This window comes from Cherax quadricarinatus, chromosome 33, assembly GCF_038502225.1.
Source record: "Cherax quadricarinatus isolate ZL_2023a chromosome 33, ASM3850222v1, whole genome shotgun sequence".
Lineage (NCBI taxonomy): Eukaryota > Metazoa > Arthropoda > Malacostraca > Decapoda > Parastacidae > Cherax > Cherax quadricarinatus.
Genome location: NC_091324.1, coordinates 25,038,482 through 25,059,942, shown reverse-complemented (window position 1 = coordinate 25,059,942; position 21,461 = coordinate 25,038,482). Strand labels below are relative to the sequence as shown.

Here is a 21,461-nt window from a genome sequence, read left to right as displayed (position 1 = left end):
GGTAATTTCTTCAGGAGAGTCCTTTGGTAATCAATGTCATTATACAATACCTATGTCATACCTCTCCAAAGCTCTTTACATTTCCTACAAATCTCGGAACATTTACCCTGCCCAGTCTCATTGCTAGCATAAGTTACATTAAACTTGTCTTTGCAATTCACAGAGTGTATGCCTTGGATACAAATATCCAGACATATGCTCTTTTTTGAGAGAGACAGCCAAATCAGAAAGCAAAAATTAGATTCAGACCTGAGAAACATTAATATGCATGTCTACAGTACGAAGGAATAATGGAAATTTAAAACTTACAAAATATTTATCAAGGCTAGGTGGAAGGTGAAATTACCAATAAGAGAGCATAAATGAAAGGGAGGTAATAAAATGTAATCATATGCATAAACACAAACTGAGGAGTAAGAGAGCCATTTTTTTATGAAAATGATTACTGCAGCATACACAATGTCATGCCATGTAAAGTATATGGTGATAATGATATAAAAGACTTCCAAAATATCAAATACAGTGGACCCCCGGTTATCGGCCAGTTCTGTTTTCCGCCAACTCGGTCATCGGCCAGTTTTTCGGCACCCGGTTATCGGCCGTTAATTCGGTGATCAGCCGTTTGGGACACATCCATCCGCTGGCTGGGGCCACTTGCGCGTCAGTCTGGCTTTGTCTCTTGGTGGCTGAAGAAGCTTCTGCTCATACATCCAAACATTTTGCTTGTTTTCAATTGTTTTTAGTTTCTTTTTTTGCAGTGCAACTGTGAAATAAGTAACCACCAAAGACAGTTCCTGTGGTAAAAAAGTGAGAAACACCATGGAATTTAAGCGTGAAGTGATAGAAAAGTTTGAGGAAGCTTCTGCTCATACATCCAGACATTTCGCTTGTTTTCCATTGTTTTTAGGGGTTCTTTTTTTTTTTGCAGTGCAACTGTGAAATAAGTAACCATGGCTCCAAAGAAAGTTCCTGTGGTAAAGAAAGTAAGAAACACAATGGAATTTAAATGTGAAGTGACAGAAAAGTTTGAGAGCAGTATGAAGGTGGTGGAACTTGCCAGGATGTACAGCAAAATAAATCTACAATTACATCCATCCTGGCAAAGAAAGAACAAATCAAAGACACTAATGTTGTAAAAGGAGTAACTTTTCTAACTAAACAAAGGCCACCAATAATGGAAGAGATGGAAAAGTTATTATTATTGTGGATTAAGGAAAAAGAATTAGTGGGAGACAGTCTTGAGGAGTCCAGAAACAGAGTGCTCTGGGCAGTTATTTTATGAGACAGGGGTCCAGTGACTCTCAAGTCATTATAAGACAAAGAAGGGAAGTAACCCCAGAGAAGGCTTTGCTACCTAAAGTCTTTATGGTGGGGGATTTCCCTTCTAAACACTAACTCCTCCCTCTTTCCTCTTTCGTATCTTCCAGAAGCCAGCATTAGCCTTCAATAAAGGTATGTAATACTTACATAATTCTTAAAAAATTATTGTTTTGTGAATATTTTTGCCTGGAACGGATTAATTCTTATGGGAAATATTAATTCAGTTTTGTCCATTTTGGTTATCAGCTGACCTTCTGGAATGGATTACAGCCAATAACCTGGGGTTCACTGTACTGTAAATGTATAGCTGCACAAAATGCAGGCACAAATCAAACAATTTAGTATTTTCAGTAGGTTTTACTGAACACACAACATAAGAATCAGATTTTGCACCATTCCTGTATACGATACTGACCACAATGCATGAGTAGACTAAATGAGCGAATCTTATTATAAACATTTGGATAAGTAACTAATCACCTTTTCAAGCCAACCTGGCCCTCCATCAATAAGGGAATCTGATCGTGACACAGGTTGGTGGTCTGATTCTCTGCTACTCCCAACTTGATCATGCTGATCCTGCTTCTGTTGATCTGATGGAGTGCTGGACCTCGATGAGCCTGTTGCTCCTGTATTTGGCATGAAGAGGTAAACATGGGAATTTCGTGCAAGGAAAGCTAGGAAAAAACTAAGGATTTAGTAAAGTATATATATAATCTAGTTGAAAAAAGTGTACACATACCATACTATACCATACATGGAAGACATAAATACCTGTGATTACTGTACTTTTAAATGCATCATTGCTATTGTTAAAATTGTTATTGTAAATTTCATGCATCAAACAATTAAGCTTCATATTATTTTGATTAAAACATATCCTTACCTTTACATTTTTTTAAATTGTTTTTAGTACATTTGGCAAGCTAGTTATTGTGCAAAACGAGTAATATAAATGTCCTAATTTTGATCCTCAATAAAAAGATAGTGTTGGCTTTTAATTAAACTGGTTTATGCTCATTTCCAGAAAATAACTTGACAGGTTTCAAAATATCCAGCCAGCAACACCAGACTCGTGAATGGGATGAATTTGTAAATCAATTCCAGTCCACATTATGTGAGTAAGTGATTTGTAAATTCTGGGGACCTAATCCATTAAAACACGATATAATAAACATGAGTGATGGTGAAAGTGTTTCCTCTTCATTGGGCCACCCTACCTCTGTAGGAGACAGCTAGTGTTAAAAATAAAAAAAATAAACATATTACTGCTTTAGCAACTGATGGAGACATCAGAGAGATGCTAAACAAGGAAAGAAATTAACTTTGTGAAGAACATATCTCTTCCTCAACAACACATTAATTACATCTCAAAAGTGATTGAAAAAGTATCATTCATGGAGGTAACTGAGGCAGCTGAATAAGAGATGAGTTAAAAGGAACCATCAATATTATATAAGGTACATGTATAATAAATTTTATGGAAGGAAAGAAACTCGTCTAAATTTAGTATAGCAATACTTCACTTAATTCATTACACATGAAACAGTTTTTTGCTTTTATAAATACTGATGGGTATATGACAGGCAAGGTGAACCATAGAATTAATGAAGGAAAAAAGGTGGGTGGTGCATTGAGGCATCTGTGGAGTCAAAGAACATTATCCACAGAGGCAAAAAGGGGAATGTATTAAAGTACAGTAGTACCAACATTCTTATATGGGTATGAAACAAGAGTTGTGAATTGCAACAAGTAGGAGGCTAGAGACAGTGGAGATGTCATATCTGAGAGCAATATGCAGTGTAAATATTATGCAGAAAATTTGTAGCTTGGTCTATATTCAAGATTATTATTATTATAAATTATAATCATGGAGAAGCTCTGAACCCACATAAGTAGTACAACTCCCAGGAATAGCCAGTAATCAAGCTTGATCCAAGGAATGGGAAAGTAACTCCAATTCCTTGGATTAAAAGCTCTTTATCAGCATCACAAAACCCTTCTTGAAGAGCATTTAATATTCTTACTCTTTTTACAGCAGCACTTGGTTGAGAATTTCAAGAACACTTAACTTTTAAGTACGTATTTATATCACATAATTTATCACAACCAAGTATAGGCAATTTTTAAATGAACTTTTAAACTTTTTTTCATGAAATAGCAAAACCATGACTTTTCATCAAGCAATTCATGTTTGAGTAGGCTCAAAAGAATCATTTACAACACTATTTATTGCAAATTAAAAACACGGAATAACAGGTTATCCCTGATGAACAGTTCACATCTAATGTGATTACTATTGAATGTATGCTAGTGACTGACTGATGGAGACAATCTTCATGGCACTACAACAGTTATGACAGTGACACAAACTAACAGTAAACAGACAATATTATCCAAAATAAACCCAGTGCCAGCATCCGGTATGGAACATCCATGTTAATGGGACAAAAAAAGCAAGTACAGTATTACAACAGGTGGATGTCTACTAGTGATGCCTCATAACATTCAGTAAAGTAGTTGATTGCCTAGCAAGTGATTTACCAGTAACAAAGCCTAAACCTATCCATAACTTTTGGAAGAATATTTGTAATTTATTGAAATGAACTCAGTCACAAGAAGTTTCAACAGAGAAAAAAGCCAGAAATGATCAAATCATAATATTAGCAAGGCCTAAAAAAACATTCAAATTTAGAAAAAGTTTAATGGGCAAACAAAATACTGGCAAGCAAGCAGAGAGCTATAAGTATTAAAAATTAAAAAAGCTTAATATGTAACATACAATATGGAAAAAAAGGTATGACTATATATTTCTAGATGTCTATATACAAAGTTAACAAAATTTTAAACTCTTGAGAGCATTACTCTCCTTAAAATGGCAAAGATTACCCTCCCATACAGAGCTGCATACACATAAAAACTCAAACATTTCATTAAAGTGCAAACATTCAGAGTGTATTTATATACATAGGTGCCTGAAGATGCTTCGTCCACGAGATCTAGAAGTACTACTGAATAAACACTGTCATTCAGTTTAATTCAATTTAACAATTTATTCAGGGCCCCCTTCTTAGCAAAAAATTCTGAGTTAGTATGAGAAGCTATGTTGAAGACGAATACCGTATAGCCAAAACTTACAATAGCTACACATTACATTTGTGTAATTCTAACAGAGATGAAATAATGTGATGATAAATTTTTTTTCCTTTTGGTGTGGTTTGGCCACTATCTGATGGGGTACTGTGTGATTAAATGCAGGCCTCTATCATATATATGCTACCAGTCACATCACGAAAAAATTGGAACTTGCTGTCCTACTGAAACAACTTGATTGTGGTAGGCCCCAGTTGGTTCTCGCTCCTTTACAATCCTTTCTACACATCTCACAATCCTATATACTTGTAGCATGTAGCAATCTTAGCATGGCTGGTAGCATATCCACCTCCCACTAAGGAGGCCTTGCAGCCTCCAGCAGTAACATTCATGATACTTTATTATGAACAGCATTGTGTAGATGAAAGTGTAAAGGATTATGAACCCCATTACAGGGCACCAGAGTGACAGAGAACACCGAGTAAAATGTAGGTCTAGGGCAATATTTCCCGAGCATTTTGTCTCTATGAGCAGAATGAATTTTATCACTTGCACAAGTATATATGTATTGAAGCATTATGCAGATGTGTGTTAACCCGTAAACGGTCCAAACGTATATATACGTTTTTTCAACATTTGAAAGTATGTAAAAAAAGTAATCTTTTTGTTTTTCTACATTTGAAAATGTGTAAAAATCTTTGATCTACTTTTTTTTTTTTGTTATATTTGAAAATATGTAAAAAAACTTAATCTACTTTTGTAGCACTACAAATGTGAACGTAGATCTGCTTGGACCGTTTACGGGTTAAGGAAGAAACAGCCTTTATATAATTTATGTAAATCTAATAGACTAATAGGGAGGAGTAGGTGGCCAGTAATGGTGACTGTGATGGATCGAGCCAAGACTGTTTTACTGTGATCATAACAACAATGTATGAATGATGGTGAAAGTGCTTCTTTCTTTTATGGGTCACCCTGCCTCAGTGGGAGATGCCTGACATGTTAAAAAAAAAAAAAAGGAAATAACAATGAATAATTTTGTACCTAACAAACTTTATCTATTTCCAAATCAAATGACCCAGCAGATTTTGTTCCATATTTTCCAAGTCTGTTAAACCAAGGGTTTACTATATAGTATAAAGTTACCAAAGCCCACACGTATGTAAAAATTTGAAAGGGTATAAAACATTCTGCCAAAAATGAAACATTGCAACTCAAGTCACAGTTATTGAGACTGTATAGCTTGAATAATTAGTGCTTGGCATTTACCTCCTCTCAAGGAAGGTTCCTTGATGTTGGTGAGGGGCTCTTGATTTAGGGAATTGGATCTGTGCTCCAGTTTCCCAAATTAAGCCTGAATGCCTTCCACATCCCCCCCCCAGGCGCTGTATAATCCTCTGGGTTTAGCGCTTCCCCCTTGATTATAATGATAATAATTGGCACTTACCTGACCACTGCACTACCATGCAGGTGAACAGCTTATTGGGAACACTGCTCTGGAGCACTAATTGGGTGCCTACCACAGCCTAGTACAGTAGTTTCAGTAGAAAAACATTTCAATACCATGCTTGTATATATATATATATTACCTGTTCATGGTGCGAGTGGTAGCATGCACCTCCCACTCAGGAGATATGTGTGTAATCTTGCATGATTCCCTTAGAATATTTCATTCATGACATTGTAAAATTTCATTTTTTTCTGCTTGGGCCCTCTTCAATCTGGGTGCAAAAATATTTTATACAATAAAGAATAGCAAATATAAGATTACAGAGAACCCTGGAAACTAATAAACTAGTTGCTTTATAAATACGTATCAATAAAGTAAGAAAACAGCACTGAGGTTAAAAACACAAAAACCCTGGGCATTTTCTTTAGTAACTGTAAAATGTCTGAAGCAATGTACAGAATTCTGAAATGAAATAGGTAGATTAAGTATATAATCATTTACTACATTTTTAACCATGTAGTAAATATTTTTCCCCTACCTCGAACTGCTCTTTGAAAGAGCTTAGAAAATGAAAATCCATAACCCTGAGGCTTTTCATCAGGAGTTAGGGGCCCAAACTCAGTCAAACTTGTTGGGGAACCACTTGAATGACTCATCATCTATTTCATACTTTTTCTGAACTTGTTTTTCTTCATAAACTTTTATAATACCAAAGCATGTTTCTGAAAAAAAAAAATATGTTTAGCTTATATTTCAATATATGGAATACAGAACACTGAATGGCCACAGAAACATCTTTAATGAAGGCAAAGTTGCTCAGTCGCTTCTTAGAAAGTGAACTGAAAATTTAAGAATATGCATAGATAAAGTAAGACTTTTTCCAGAGGTAGCATTTCCTGCACCTCTTTCAACACTGACATCCTCACACTGTTTGCTCTATATGTCCAACACTTACAAAATTTATTCACTGTTAACTGAAGCTTGTAAATTTTTCAAAACTATTGCAACTTGTAAAAGTTTTTAGTTTCTTACACCAGTATCTTTTATTATTATTATTATTATTATTATTATTATTATTATTATTATACACACCGGCAGTCTCCCACTGAGGTAAGGCGACCCAAAAAAGAAAAAACACTCTCACCATCACTCACTCCATCACTGTCTTCCCAGAGGCATGGCAATACTATAGTTTTAAACTGCAAATATCCCCAGCCCTCCTTCAGAGTTCAAGCACTGTACTTACCACCTCCAGGACTCATGTTACTTTGCTCACACTCCAACAACCTATCTAACACGTTTGCTGGATGTCTAAGCCCCTCGTACACAAAGCCTCCTGTATATTTTCCTCCAACCTTTCCTAGGACGACCCCTACCCCGCCTACCCTCCACTACAGATTTATACGCCCTCCAAGTCATCCTGTTTTGCTCCAATCTCTCTAAATGTCCAAACCACTTCAACAACCCCTCTTCAGCCCTCTGGATAATACTTTTAGTAATCCCATGCCTCCTCCCATCTCCAACCTACAAATTTTCTCCATAATGTTCACACCAGACACTGCCCTCAGATATGGCATTTCCACTGCCTCCAGTCCCCTCCTCCCTGCAACATTTACAATCCATGCTTCACACCCATAAGTGTTGGCACCACTATACTCTCATCCATTTCCTTTTTGCCTCCATGGATAATGTTCTTTGTCTTCACGGGTGCCTCAATAAACCATTCACCTTTCTTGCCTCGTCGATTCTATGGTTCACCTTGTTTTTCATAGGCCCATCTGCTGACAAATCCACTTCCAAATATCTGAACACATTCACTTCCTCCATACTCCCACCCTCCAATCTGATCTGATGCCCAATTTTTCACTTCCTAAATTTTTTGTTACCCTCATCACATTGCTCATTCCTATGTTCACTTTTAATTTCCTTCTTTTATATACCCTCCCAAATTCATTCACCAACCTTGCAACTTCTCAGAATCTCCCAAAAGCAGTGTCATCAGTAAAAAGCAACTGCAACAACTCCCACTTTGTGTTAGATTCTTTATCTTCCAATGCCATACTTATTCTCAAAATCCCTGCATTTATTTCTCTTACAAATCCATCTATAACTAGTATATTAAACTACCATGGTAACATCATGCATCCCCATCTAAGGCCTACTTTTACATATCGAGAAATAATCTCCTTGTCTCCTACATACCCTAACCTGAACCTCACTATCCTCGTGAAAATTCTAACTTGCAACATCTGCCATATTGCTCCCCTATCCACTCTATCATGTGTGGTTTGTCGGTGTAAGCAACCATTACACTGCATACCAATGACAATTATTATTATCAATATTAATTATTATTATATACATGGGGGAAGTGCTAAACGAATGTGGGTCATAGAGCCTGGGAAAGAGGAAGTAATCAGAATTGATCCAAGGAAGGGGAGGGTTACTTCCAATTTTTTTTAATCAAGAGTCCTTCACTAACATCAAGACCAGTGTCTGTGTCAGATATAGAAAATGCTTCACTGCAACATGTATGTTCATAAAATCCCTGTGTAACTGAATTACTACTACTGTTAGTGAATCCGTCATATTTTAAATACTGTACAGTGAAACCTCAAATTAACGGGGGATGGGGGAAAGGTAGTGTGTTACTGCCAACTGCTTGCTACATCTGAATGATCTCATTGTTTTTCTGTGGTTGCAACAATACCAAAACAATTCTGGGTTTAATCAACTAAGTTCATTAAATTCGAAATCCATTTACCCAGTGGATAGTAACAAAAACAGGAAGTTTTGGACTCAATGGACTGTAATATAGAGTTGGTGAACCTGAAGAGCTTAGAAGGGGGTGATTATGGCTGCCTAACCACCCCCTAATGTAATGTTACCCAGCCTAACCTAATCGATAATTTCACAGCTGGACTAGGTTAAGTTAGCCTGGAGTTTACCTGGAGAGAGTTCCGGGGGTCAACGTCCCCGCGGCCCGGTCTGTGACCAGGCCTCCTGGTGGATCAGAGCCTGATCAACCAGGCTGTTGCTGCTGGCTGCACGCAAACCAACGTACGAGCCACAGCCCGGCTGGTCAGGAACCGACTTTAGGTGCTTGTCCAGTGCCAGCTTGAAGACTGCCAGGGGTCTGTTGGTAATCCCCCTTATGTATGCTGGGAGGCAGTTGAACAGTCTCGGGCCCCTGACACTTATTGTATGATCTCTTAATGTGCTAGTGACACCCCTGCTTTTCATTGGGGGGATGTTGCATCGTCTGCCAAGTCTTTTGCTTTCGTAGTGAGTGATTTTCGTGTGCAAGTTCGGTACTACTCCCTCTAGGATTTTCCAGGTGTATTTAATCATGTATCTCTCCCGCCTGCGTTCCAGGGAATACTGTTTTAGGAACCTCAAGCGCTCCCAGTAATTGAGGTGTTTTATCTCCGTTATGCGCGCCATGAAGGTTCTCTGTACATTTTCTAGGTCAGCAATTTCACCTGCCTTGAAAGGTGCTGTTAGTGTGCAGCAATATTCCAGCCTAGATAGAACAAGTGACCTGAAGAGTGTCATCATGGGCTTGGCCTCCCTAGTTTTGAAGGTTCTCATTATCCATCATGTCATTTTTCTAGCAGATGTGATTGATACAATGTTATGGTCCTTGAAGGTGAGATCCTCTGACATGATCACTCCCAGGTCTTTGACGTTGGTGTTTCGCTCTATTTTGTGGCCAGAATTTGTTTTGTACTCTGATGAAGATTTAATTTCCTCGAGTTTACCATATCTGAGTAATTGAAATTTCTCATCGTTGAACTTCATATTGTTTTCTGCAGCCCACTGAAAGATTTGGTTGATGTCCGCCTGGAGCCTTGCAGTGTCTGCAATGGAAGACACTGTCATGCAGATTCGGGTGTCATCTGCAAAGGAAGACACGGTGCTGTGGCTGACATCCTTGTCTATGTCGGATATGAGGATGAGGAACAAGATGGGAGCGAGTACTGTGCCTTGTGGAACAGAGCTTTTCACCGTAGCTGCCTCGGACTTTACTCTGTTGACGACTACTCTCTGTGTTCTGTTAGTGAGAAAATTATAGATCCATCGACCGACTTTTCCTGTTATTCCTTTAGCACGCATTTTGTGCGCTATTACGCCATGGTCACACTTATCGAAGGCTTTTGCAAAGTCTGTATATATTACATCTGCATTCTTTTTGTCTTCTAGTGCATCTAGGACCTTGTCGTAGTGATCCAATAGTTGAGACAGACAGGAGCGACCTGTTCTAAACCCATGTTGCCCTGGGTTGTGTAACTGATGGGTTTCTAGACGGGTGGTGATCTTGCTTCTTAGGACCCTTTCAAAGATTTTTATGATATGGGATGTTAGTGCTATCGGTCTGTAGTTCTTTGCTGTTGCTTTACTGTCCCCTTTGTGGAGTCGGGCTATGTCTGTTGGTTTTAGTAACTGTGGGACGACCCCCGTGTCCATGCTCCCTCTCCATAGGATGGAAAAGGCTAGTGATAGGGGCTTTTTGCAGTTCTTGATGAACACGGAGTTCCATGAGTCTGGCCCTGGGGCAGAGTGCATGAGCATGTCATTTATCGCCTGTTCGAAGTCATTTGGCGTCAGGATAACATCGGATAGGCTTGTGTTAACCAAATTCTGTGGCTCTCTCATAAAAAAATCATTTTGATCTTCGACTCTCAGTCTGGTTAGCGGCTTGCTAAAAACTGAGTCATATTGGGACTTGAGTAGCTCACTCATTTCCTTGCTGTCATCTGTGTAGGACCCATCTTGTTTAAGTAGGGGCCCAATACTGGACGTTGTTCTCGACTTTGATTTGGCATAGGAGAAGAAATACTTTGGGTTTCTTTCGATTACATTTATGGCTTTTAGGTACAGGCACACCTAAATACAGTTACACAATTAGAATAAAGCTTCTTTTCTATTTGTTTTAAATATAACTGACTCCGCATTAATATGCAAATAATTTACATTAAAAGGGAATCCTTATTTTTCCAATTATCAACTAAATAAACAAATTGCAAAAGTTGACTTTTTTCTGTGCAATTCATAACATGGTTTTTATAATATAAAATGCTTTCTGTCACCGGGAAAATTCTACACCATGGCTCAAAAAATATACATTTTATGTACCCAAAGAGTAAATAAAAATTTAGTAACGCCGGCAGCTAGTGGTAATATCGACCTCATAATATGTCCCAGAAATTTAATTGTACCTGGAGTTATGGAGGTGTTTTAACCAGGTCATTCCCATGCCCTGCCATTTATTACTGTGTATTACACATTAATAGATTTTAAATGCTTGTAATATAAACTACACAAATGCAAACATGAAAAGAAAATTGCAAAAGTCGAGCTGAATTACACATTACATTTCTCACTCAACTTCGGACGCTACGCTGTTACGTGTGTCAAATACGGCTGATAACTTGGGAAAAATGTCACTATTATATGTTTCTTATACAATACAAGAGGAAAATAAATCACCTATACAGAAAGTGTGCGTGGGAGGATCAGCTGACACTTGTAAATACTGCAGCAGCATCACCAGTGTTGCCACCTCAGCAAGTTACCGCTACATTGTTGAGTTAGCAACTTTTGCATTTGGGTAATCCATGTCCCTTAAGAGAAGTAGTCCCTTGATGCTGGAGAAGGGGTATGACCTTGTGGGTTTAGCGCTTAGTTTTTATTATAATAATAATTGAGAAGGGGAGCTCTTAATCCGAGGAATTTGGCCTGTCATATCCTTCCTTAGATCAAACCTGAATGCCTCCCATTCCCATAATTTATTTCTATGAACTATGGTTTGCAGTTGGTTGGAAGATGATATTGCAGATATAATTTATGGAAAGCCCCAGGTTATGCAGTACATTTCGGGCAGCCTCACCTAGTGGGGGCAAATCAGCTAAGATTCCTGCCTTATTTTTCAGCGTCTTGTCAATGACAAGGACCCTAATGGAAATAAGTCACTGACTCTTCTGGGGTTTATCCTAGGTAATTTATACTATGTATGATGATTGCATTTATGCGTGCCTGTGTCTAAATAAACTTACTGACCTCAGCAGGATTAACTGGACATAGTGTGAGTTTAGAAAACTTCCAGCAGGGGCATAAGAACTTGGGATTTTCCTAGCTAGACTTGATACTATATGCTGTGTTTAGTTAGGACAGTATCTCTGGTTTTGGTCACTTTTCAAGAGCCCAGGATTAGGGAAAAAAATTTCAGGTCATTTTCATAGCCTTTTTTATTTCACTAACTTGCTAGCATAATACAGTTGTTTGGACTTCCTTATTAGATTGGTAAGTACAGTTGTATAATTTTTAGTATGTCCTTCAGCTGTTAATCCCAGTGTGCATTGTTTTCATTTTTTTATCAGTGAACCTGAGGATGGTATATGTTATCCCCGGACTACTTAGACTTTGTTGTGATCTGCTTAGTTTTAATAAGGCAATGCTTATTGTAGAGGCTTTGTATTTTTTTTTTAAACACTGACCCATTTGTCAATTTTCTGATCGTCAGTAAACGGTGTGTCAGTCAGTGTGGCTTACTGCTGTAATAAAGTTATTAGCTAGTACCTCATTATACTTACGAAATGAGATCTTAGTATCGAATGGTAATTGACATTTGTTATGAGGAAGGTGGGATAGTGATCAGTAGTATTGTTTGATTATCCCTGCTTTGAGAGGGGCTATTATACTAGTCCAGATATGGTCAATTGAGGGTGTACTTGTCTCAAAATTTCTTATAGGCTTATTATAGCTCGTATTAGCAGGAAATTGTACATGTTAAGAAAGTCATGTACTTGAGGGTCTTCAGGTTGGACAAGGTTTGTATTGAAGTCACCGGCAAGTATTAGGTGATATTTGTTTATGTACTTTTAATTATTAGGTTTGTTAGGGTGTCACTAGGTGGGGAATATTAGCATGAGGTATCGTTGTTAATGGAGTGGGTTAGGTGACTCACGAAATCGTAATGACACGATTGCAAACAAACCATACCACGGGCGGGGCTTGAACCCGCGATCAGGTTAGGTATTCAAGTTTAGAAAAATCCTGGTGTGTCATGTTGTGTTAGAGATAGTATATGTTCTCAAGTAGAATCTTACGATGACACCTTTGTCCTCGCGTCATGGTGTGGCAAGAAGTGTTGACCTTAATATCCAATTTAGTATTGCTCCTGCGAAGAAGTATGTCAAGACGAAAAGGAAGGTAACCATCATGTTCGCTTTCCATGGTGAACTTAAATGATAGTTCAATAGTTTATTGCATTGCGTTCAGCAGTGTTGAGCTGTCTGGGTACGATAGCTATTATGTCTGAGTGATGCAGTTGTGACATCACTAGAGATGTGCGGTTTTATTTTCTGCTTATCCAGGTATTCCATGTGCATATTAGACATAACCCCGCTAAAAGGCGAGTCTATGGTCACCAGAAATGATTGACTGTACAAGAGTCGCCAAACGAGCAGTTAAAAGCAATGCACAACTCGATTACCTGGAGTTTACCTGGAGAGAGTTCCGGGGGTCAACGCCCCCGCGGCCCGGTCTGTGACCAGGCCTCCTGGTGGATCAGAGCCTGATCAACCAGGCTGTTGCTGCTGGCTGCACGCAAACCAACGTACGAGCCACAGCCCGGCTGGTCAAGAACCGACTTTAGGTGCTTGTCCAGTGCCAGCTTGAAGACTGCCAGGGGTCTGTTGGTAATCCCCCTATGTATGCTGGGAGGCAGTTGAACAGTCTCGGGCCCCTGACACTCATTGTATGGTCTCTTAACGTGCTAGTGACACCCCTGCTTTTCATTGGGGGGATGTTGCATCGTCTGCCAAGTCTTTTGCTTTCGTAGTGAGTGATTTTCGTGTGCAAGTTCGGTACTAGTCCCTCTAGGATTTTCCAGGTGTATATAATCATGCATCTCTCCCGCCTGCGTTCCAGGGAATACAGTTTTAGGTACCTCAAGCGCTCTCAGTAATTGAGGTGTTTTATCTCCGTTATGCGCGCCGTGAAGGTTCTCTATACATTTTCTAGGTCAGCAATTTCACCTGCCTTGAAAGGTGCTGTTAGTGTGCAGCTTTCAGAGGAATGTCCAGGTCTTCAGATGAGGTTTTTTTTTTTATTCTTGATGTGACCTGCCCCTGTCTTCACCTGATAAATCCACTGTATGAACTACTTTGTCCAGAAACCAGATGTTTACTTCGTTGATCATTCTACTAGTGATTTCCATAGCTGCCATGAAGAGAAATGGGGCGAGAGGATTACCTTGATAAACACCCACAGACGAAGTTACTCCATGCTCATACAGAAGCCTCGACTCCTTGCTGTATCCAGCTGAAATGAAAGGGAGAGACTAGGGAAGTGTGTTACAACAGTTAACACCACGTCTGTGCAGTATGATAGATGCATTCTTGAAGTCTAATTTTAATATTTTATTTTCAGGTACAGTAGGTTGCTAACTTGCCACTTGAACTGATGTTTCGCCGCCTTGAGGGACCCCTGTGTTAATACTTATGACAGCAGCTTCAGCAATGAAGCTGCAGTGTTGTCCATGGCATCTGCCCTAATTCTTCCATCTTTCTTTCTCTGTTTACAAAGTAACTTAGACGTTAGCATAAACCTTGGCAAGAAGAGAGATGGTAGCGGATGCGACGTAATTTCCGTAATTTATAACGGTGAGGCGATATTCATACGAGTCTACACCTTCACATTATGGCAGTAAACTGTGCCAGCGACGGCACTGTGACTTCTATTCCGAAGGGAACTATACTTTAAATCTAATATTTTACTGATCTGTGAATGGATCCAGCAGTGGGATGGCAACACTGTTGAAAAATAAAACAAAGACCAAGATTAGAAAATGTTAAAGAACATTATGTTTTAGGCTACTTTACTGGACTTTTATAAGATGCTGCGGAAACAGGAATATTAATAATCTCTCAGACAACTATAAGGTACCAGGAAGTTTGGATTATTATTATTATTATTATTATTATTATTATTATTACACTAGGTTCTTGGAGGCTCTCAGTATTAACATGTCTCGAAAAAAAAGCGTCTGGAACAATACGTTTATGCATCTATACATAAAGATACATTCAACACTTAAGAATGGCACTGATTAACCTACATCGAAGCAATAAAGTAGAAAATAATAAGTCTAAACAGAATGCTCCTCTGGGTGCATGAGTGCAGGACACACAGCCCTCGGAGAAATGAAAAAAGGTTTCTGGGAAAAATAATGTGAGTTCTCCTCGAGATTGTTTGAATATTCTACTTCTCTTACCACCCTATATATTATACATATATTTTGGATATTTTGACCTCTCCCTAAGGTACACTGCGCCGCCTAAGCGGTTAGTCTATTGTACTGTGTGTAGACGGTGTGTATCCTGTGACTGGCAGTGCAAGACAGGATTACAGAAGTCACAATGGGACTTTGTCAGACCACAGTAGGTTTACCTTGAGAGGGTTTCGGGGGTCAACGCCCCCGCGGCCCGGTCTGAGACCAGGCCTCATGGTGGATCAGGGTCTGATCAACCAGGCTGTTAGTTATATCTTTCAGATCGTACAGTCATTTCATTTATTAGTCTCATTTACGCAGTGCAATGTGTAGATGCAATCTCAAAAAAAAAATTACAAGCATTGCTTACTTGCTATTCCTGCTGAGCTAACAGCAAGTAGGCGCCTGGGAGTTAGCCGAAGGTTGTGGGTTGCATAAAAAAAACACTGCGGTAGACCTATTGGCCCATCCTAGGCAGGTTCAACTCATACGCATTCATATACCCGGCCAACCTATACCTTGGATGAATTTCGAGAGTTTTTTCTATTCCCTCAGCCTGGCTAGGCTTGTGTGGTCAACCAGGATGTTGTTGCTGGCCGACATGTCTGTCAGAGCCTAGTTGTTCTGACACTTGTTCAGTCTCCTCCCTATGTACATGAATGGTATACAATATCGACAAGATGAAGAATTAGATGCGCGCAGCATCTGAGCATCTAAGATTATTTGTAGACGTTTCTCCATCCAGTGGCTTTATCAATCAAAACTCAAGGACACAATGGGAAGACTTTAGAATTATATATTTGACACATCCAGGGAGGGAAGAACAAATGACCTCAATTAAAATAAGGCACACTGAGGGTTATCCTGGATTAACCCAGGGAGTAATGGTCTCTGTGGAAAATACTGTATATATTTTCCAGAAATACAGTATTTATTATTTTATTATCACACTGGCCGATTCCCACCAAGGCAGGGTGGCCCGAAAAAGAAAAACTTTCACCATCATTCACTCCATCACTGTCTTGCCAGAAGGGTGCTTTACACTACAGTTTTTAAACTGCAACATTAACACCCCTCCTTCAGAGTGCAGGCACTGTACTTCCCATCTCCAGGACTCAAGTCCGGCCTGCCGGTTTCCCTGAACCCCTTCATAAATGTTACTTTGCTCACACTCCAACAGCACGTCAAGTATTAAAAACCATTTGTCTCCATTCACTCCTATCAAACACGCTCAAGCATGCCTGCTGGAAGTCCAAGCCCCTCGCACACAAAACCTCCTTTACCCCCTCCCTCCAACCTTTCCTAGGCCGACCCCTACCCCGCCTTCCTTCCACTACAGACTGATACACTCTTGAAGTTATTCTGTTTCGCTCCATTCTCTCCACATGTCCGAACCACCTCAACAACCCTTCCTCAGCCCTCTGGACAACAGTTTTGGTAATCCCGCACCTCCTCCTAACTTCCAAACTACGAATTCTCTGCATTATATTCACACCACACATTGCTCTCAGACATGACATCTCCACTGCCTCCAGCCTTCTCCTCGCTGCAACATTCATCACCCATGCTTCACACCCATATAAGAGTGTTGGTAAAACTATACTCTCATACATTCCCCTCTTTGCCTCCAAGGACAAAGTTCTTTGTCTCCACAGACTCCTAAGTGCACCACTCACCCTTTTCCCCTCATCAATTCTATGATTCACCTCATCTTTCATAGACCCATCCGCTGACACGTCCACTCCCAAATATCTGAATACATTCACCTCCTCCATACTCTCTCCCTCCAATCTGATATCCAATCTTTCATCACCTAATCTTTTTGTTATCCTCATAACCTTACTCTTTCCTGTATTCACTTTCAATTTTCTTCTTTTGCACACCCTACCAAATTCGTCCACCAATCTCTGCGACTTCTCTTCAGAATCTCCCAAGAGCACAGTGTCATCAGCAAAGAGCAACTGTGACAACTCCCACTTTATGTGTGATTCTTTATCTTTTAACTCCACGCCTCTTGCCAAGACCCTCGCATTTACTTCTCTTACAACCCCATCTATAAATATATTAAACAACCACGGTGACATCACACATCCTTGTCTAAGGCCTACTTTTACTGGGAAAAAATTTCCCTCTTTCCTACATACTCTAACTTGAGCCTCACTATCCTCGTAAAAACTCTTCACTGCTTTCAGTAACCTACCTCCTACACCATACACCTGCAACATCTGCCACATTGCCCCCCTATCCACCCTGTCATACGCCTTTTCCAAATCCATAAATGCCACAAAGACCTCTTTAGCCTTATCTAAATACTGTTCACTTATATGTTTCACTGTAAACACCTGGTCCACACACCCCCTACCTTTCCTAAAGCCACCTTGTTCATCTGCTATCCTATTCTCCGTCTTACTCTTAATTCTTTCAATAATAACTCTACCATACACTTTGCCAGGTATACTCAACAGACTTATTATCATGTGGGAGTTCGACACGTGGATTAGGTAAGAAATACTCATGTAGGCTGTTATTACGTATAATTGCAGATATGTGGAGAGAGCCCTTGCAACAGTACCTATCTCCTTGCTCACACTCGTAACACTGACTGACCGGCCGCCCACGTACCCATGGGTCTTTGAATAATGCCAGATCAACGCAATATGAATAGACAGTGACTCAGGCAGAGACGGTTGGTCGTTGAGTCAACGGTACACTGGTTACTGGTAACTGGTTACTACTACTGAGATTATCCCCCTATAATTTTTGCACTCTCTTTTATCCCCTTTGCCTTTATACAAAGGAAATATGCATGCTCTCTGCCAATCCCTAGGTACCTTACCCTCTTCCATACATTTATTAAATAATTGCACCAACCACTCCAAAACTATATCCCCACCTGCTTTTAACATTTCTATCTTTATCCCATCAATCCCGGCTGCCTTACCCCCTTTCATTTTACCTACTGCCTCACGAACTTCCCCCACACTCACAACTGGCTCTTCCTCACTCCTACAAGATGTTATTCCTCCTTGTCCTATACACGAAATCACAGCTTCCCTATCTTCATCAACATTTAACAATTCCTCAAAATATAGAAATACAGTAGTTATATGTAAATAGATGGCCATACTGTATTTAAAAGAATTATATTATAGAAAATGGGAAACTTGACCTGCGCCTGCGCAGACAGGAGTCGCCATTGTTTTGTTTGAATTGGAATAACAGACATTGTGTAATGGGAAGAATTTTTCGTGCTCTAGAGGTTAAAATTTGGCTGACACCTCTCAAATAGGAGGCGAAATTGTTGGATGTGCATTCCTGCATAACTTGAGATATCAGGCGACAGGACAGGACAACTCCAGGAACCTCAGATAAGCTGTCTAATTTATGTTTAAATTCTGACCAGTAAATTTTTCATAAATGTAGGCAAAAGAGGGGGGAGGGTCCTGTACATGACACATTAATCTCCAGTCAAATTGGTGAGTGATATGATTAAGATATATTCTCCTTCTGTTATATAAATGTGTTTATATATAATCATTTTTTAATTTAATATACAGTCCACAAATTTATATATTTACCAGCATTCCTGGTGATGTATATTTCATTTATAATTAATAGGTCCAGAGCAACTTGTGGATATGACAGTTGTAGGTATCGAAGGGGGACATTTTGTGCGACCTAGGTGTCCCAAATTCCTACTTGTTTTACTGATAAATAACAATTATCTTTATTCATTTACTGTTATGTACATAATGATACTTTCAGATAAATGCAATTTTCCACATTTAATTTGCCCGTTGGTCCTTCTCAACCAGAGGTAATTAGTGAAGTCATTAATTAGTTAATTACTTAATAATTATATGTGAAATGACAGAAGGAGGTGGTTGTTAAGTTCACAAATTTACTGAATGTGTAGTGGATTATAATAATTACAATATTAATTTTGATAAGTCAAGTCTGGCTAAGTTTATATTAATTTGTATAATATTAATTTGATAAGACAATTCTGGCCAAGATTTATATCAGTGTATGTGTAATTGATAAGAAAAGTGTGTCTAAAGATTATATTGTGTATAATATTAATTTTGCTATGCCAAATTCTGGCAAGGATTTATTAATTTGTATAATATTAATTTTGATAAGCCAAGGCTGGCTAAAGGTTTGTATTAATGTACATTGAAAATTTATGTAATTTTCTTGCATATAATTGCTAAGCTCAAGTAGCTAGGATTTATTCAAAGGTAAGTTGTACTATTTACCTTTATAAAGTGCATAATTTAGTACATAATCAGTGTTATTAAGTTGAATTTAATACATTGCATCATGGCTGAAAATGAGGAAATTAATATAGAAGACAAACATATGGAATGTAGAGTAAAGAAAGCATCACTACAGGCTAGAAAAGTTCATGTAACCAAGGCATATAATAAGTGCTTGGAATTAATGAATACTGATGATTTAAAATTGTATTTAAATGCTTTAGGGAATAGATATGATTCATACAAATTATATTACAACAAATATGAAGGAGATTTATTAGTAAACTGTGTAGATGAGACTGAAATAGATCTTATAATTAATCAGTATTGTGAATTAGAGGAAAAGATTCTTTCTTGTAAAAGTCAGGCCTTGAATAAATTAAAATGTGTAAAACAGGCAGTTAATCAGTCTGCTCCAATACATAATATGTCTTTGCCAAAACTCCCAGAATTATGTTTACCTGTATTTAATCCTGGAGAAAACTGGGAGGAGTTTTGGTCAATTTTTAAAGCAGCTGTGCATGACAGGAGTGACCTAGCCTGTGTAACTAAATTATTTTACCTCAAAGGACAGGTAAGAGGAGATGCTCACATACTCATACAAGCCTTCCCCAATGTAAATGACTCTTACAAGGAAGCAGTTGACTTGTTGAAGGTCACTTATGGTAATATAGAACAAAGTAGGTTGGATCTAGTGAATATCATTGTTAATTTAAAATCTCCAGATCACACTTACAAAGGTTTACAGCAGTTTAGAGTTAAACTGGAGAGCACTCTCAAAACTTCAAGTAATAAATACAATCTGAAGGAATCAGACTGGTTATTGAGTGCCATTGTACAGAATAAATTAAACTATAAAACACTTGAATGAATCTCGAACAAATATCACAAGGGTTACTTTGGTCTGGAGGAAATAAGACTAGGTCTACAAGAATTAATTGTTCAGTTGCAGACCAGCCAACCAACTCATTTTAAAGATGCAACACATAATAACTCTGAGGTATCTGTCAAGTTTCACAAAGGGAAAAATTATCCCAATGTTAATAATCAAAATTCATTTCCTAAAAAGAGTTGCTTAGAGGCATATCAAGTAGCAGGGATCAGAAATAATGATTCTTCACAAGGTAAGAAGAATAAGTACCCTCCTAAGAGTAGCCCAGTTAATAAGAAACCAGTCAAAGAAAAAAGAGATTGTCTTTTCTGCAAGGGTACTCATTTTTCTAAGAATTGCAATGCATACAATTCATGGAATGATGAAGTTGAAAGATTGGAGGAACTTGACAGATGTATCAGGTGTTTAGGTAATCACAGTGTAAAGGATTGTCATGCCAAATTAAACAACTGTTATCAATGTCACAAAGGAAGACACCATATAGTCATGTGTAAGGGTCTATATGATAATGTTGATAATAATGATAATGTTGACAATCCTGACACAACAGCAGCTAATGTAAAAATTGCTGCTAATGTTAATAATGATGGTTTTGCTGAAGTAGCCTTACCTGTGTTACAGGTAAAAATTGATGATAAAAGGCATAAATTAAAAAATGTAAATGCATTATTGGACCAAGGATCCCAGCGTACTTTCATAAAACGTAGATATCTTGATGGTATGAAAGTACAGATGGGAGATCCCACAACTTTAAAATTATCTGGTTTTCTCTCGGATAAAAGGTCTCAATTGTATGACACTGTTTATGTAACTGTCAGGTTGGGCAATGAGAAAAAACGTGTTAATGCAGTAATTGTAGATAGACTTCCAGAGAAAATATCTACAGTAGGGCTTAGTAAAGCTACAGAAAGACTTTCACATAATGTAAATTTAGCACCTTCTGGTGTAAGTGATGATTCTGGTGGCCCAATAAATATTTTGATAGGTAGTGACTATTATGCCTCCTTTGTAAAGGGTATGGTAAAGAAATGTGGTGTCACCCTTTTGAAGACTGCAGGAGGCCATGTAATGTATGGTAGGATTCCTCGTAATAATAATACATGACTAGAGGAAACTACAAATACCATAACTGTGTGTCTTACTCATGAAATCGTACCCCAGTATAATTCTTCC

At 38.6% G+C, this 21,461-nt stretch overlaps 1 protein-coding gene across 4 annotated transcripts in view; it reads right to left on the bottom strand.

Moving 5' to 3' along the window:
- Nucleotides 1-11,442, bottom strand: part of fab1 (fab1 kinase) — a 94,138-nt gene extending 82,696 nt beyond the window's left edge. For 3 of the 4 annotated variants that reach the window (XM_070090936.1, XM_070090938.1, XM_070090937.1), the window contains exons 1-3: nucleotides 11,354-11,442; nucleotides 6,402-6,585; nucleotides 1,801-1,949 (exon numbers count right to left, since the gene is read on the bottom strand). In XM_070090936.1, coding sequence (XP_069947037.1) covers nucleotides 1,801-1,949; nucleotides 6,402-6,522 — 270 coding nt within the window. In that variant the 5' untranslated portion in view covers nucleotides 6,523-6,585; nucleotides 11,354-11,442. Of the gene's footprint in view, nucleotides 1-1,800; nucleotides 1,950-6,002; nucleotides 6,135-6,401; nucleotides 6,586-11,353 lie in introns of those variants that run through there. The other variant, XM_070090939.1, reaches the window with a different exon arrangement.
- Between the last annotated feature and the right edge of the window lie 10,019 nt (nucleotides 11,443-21,461).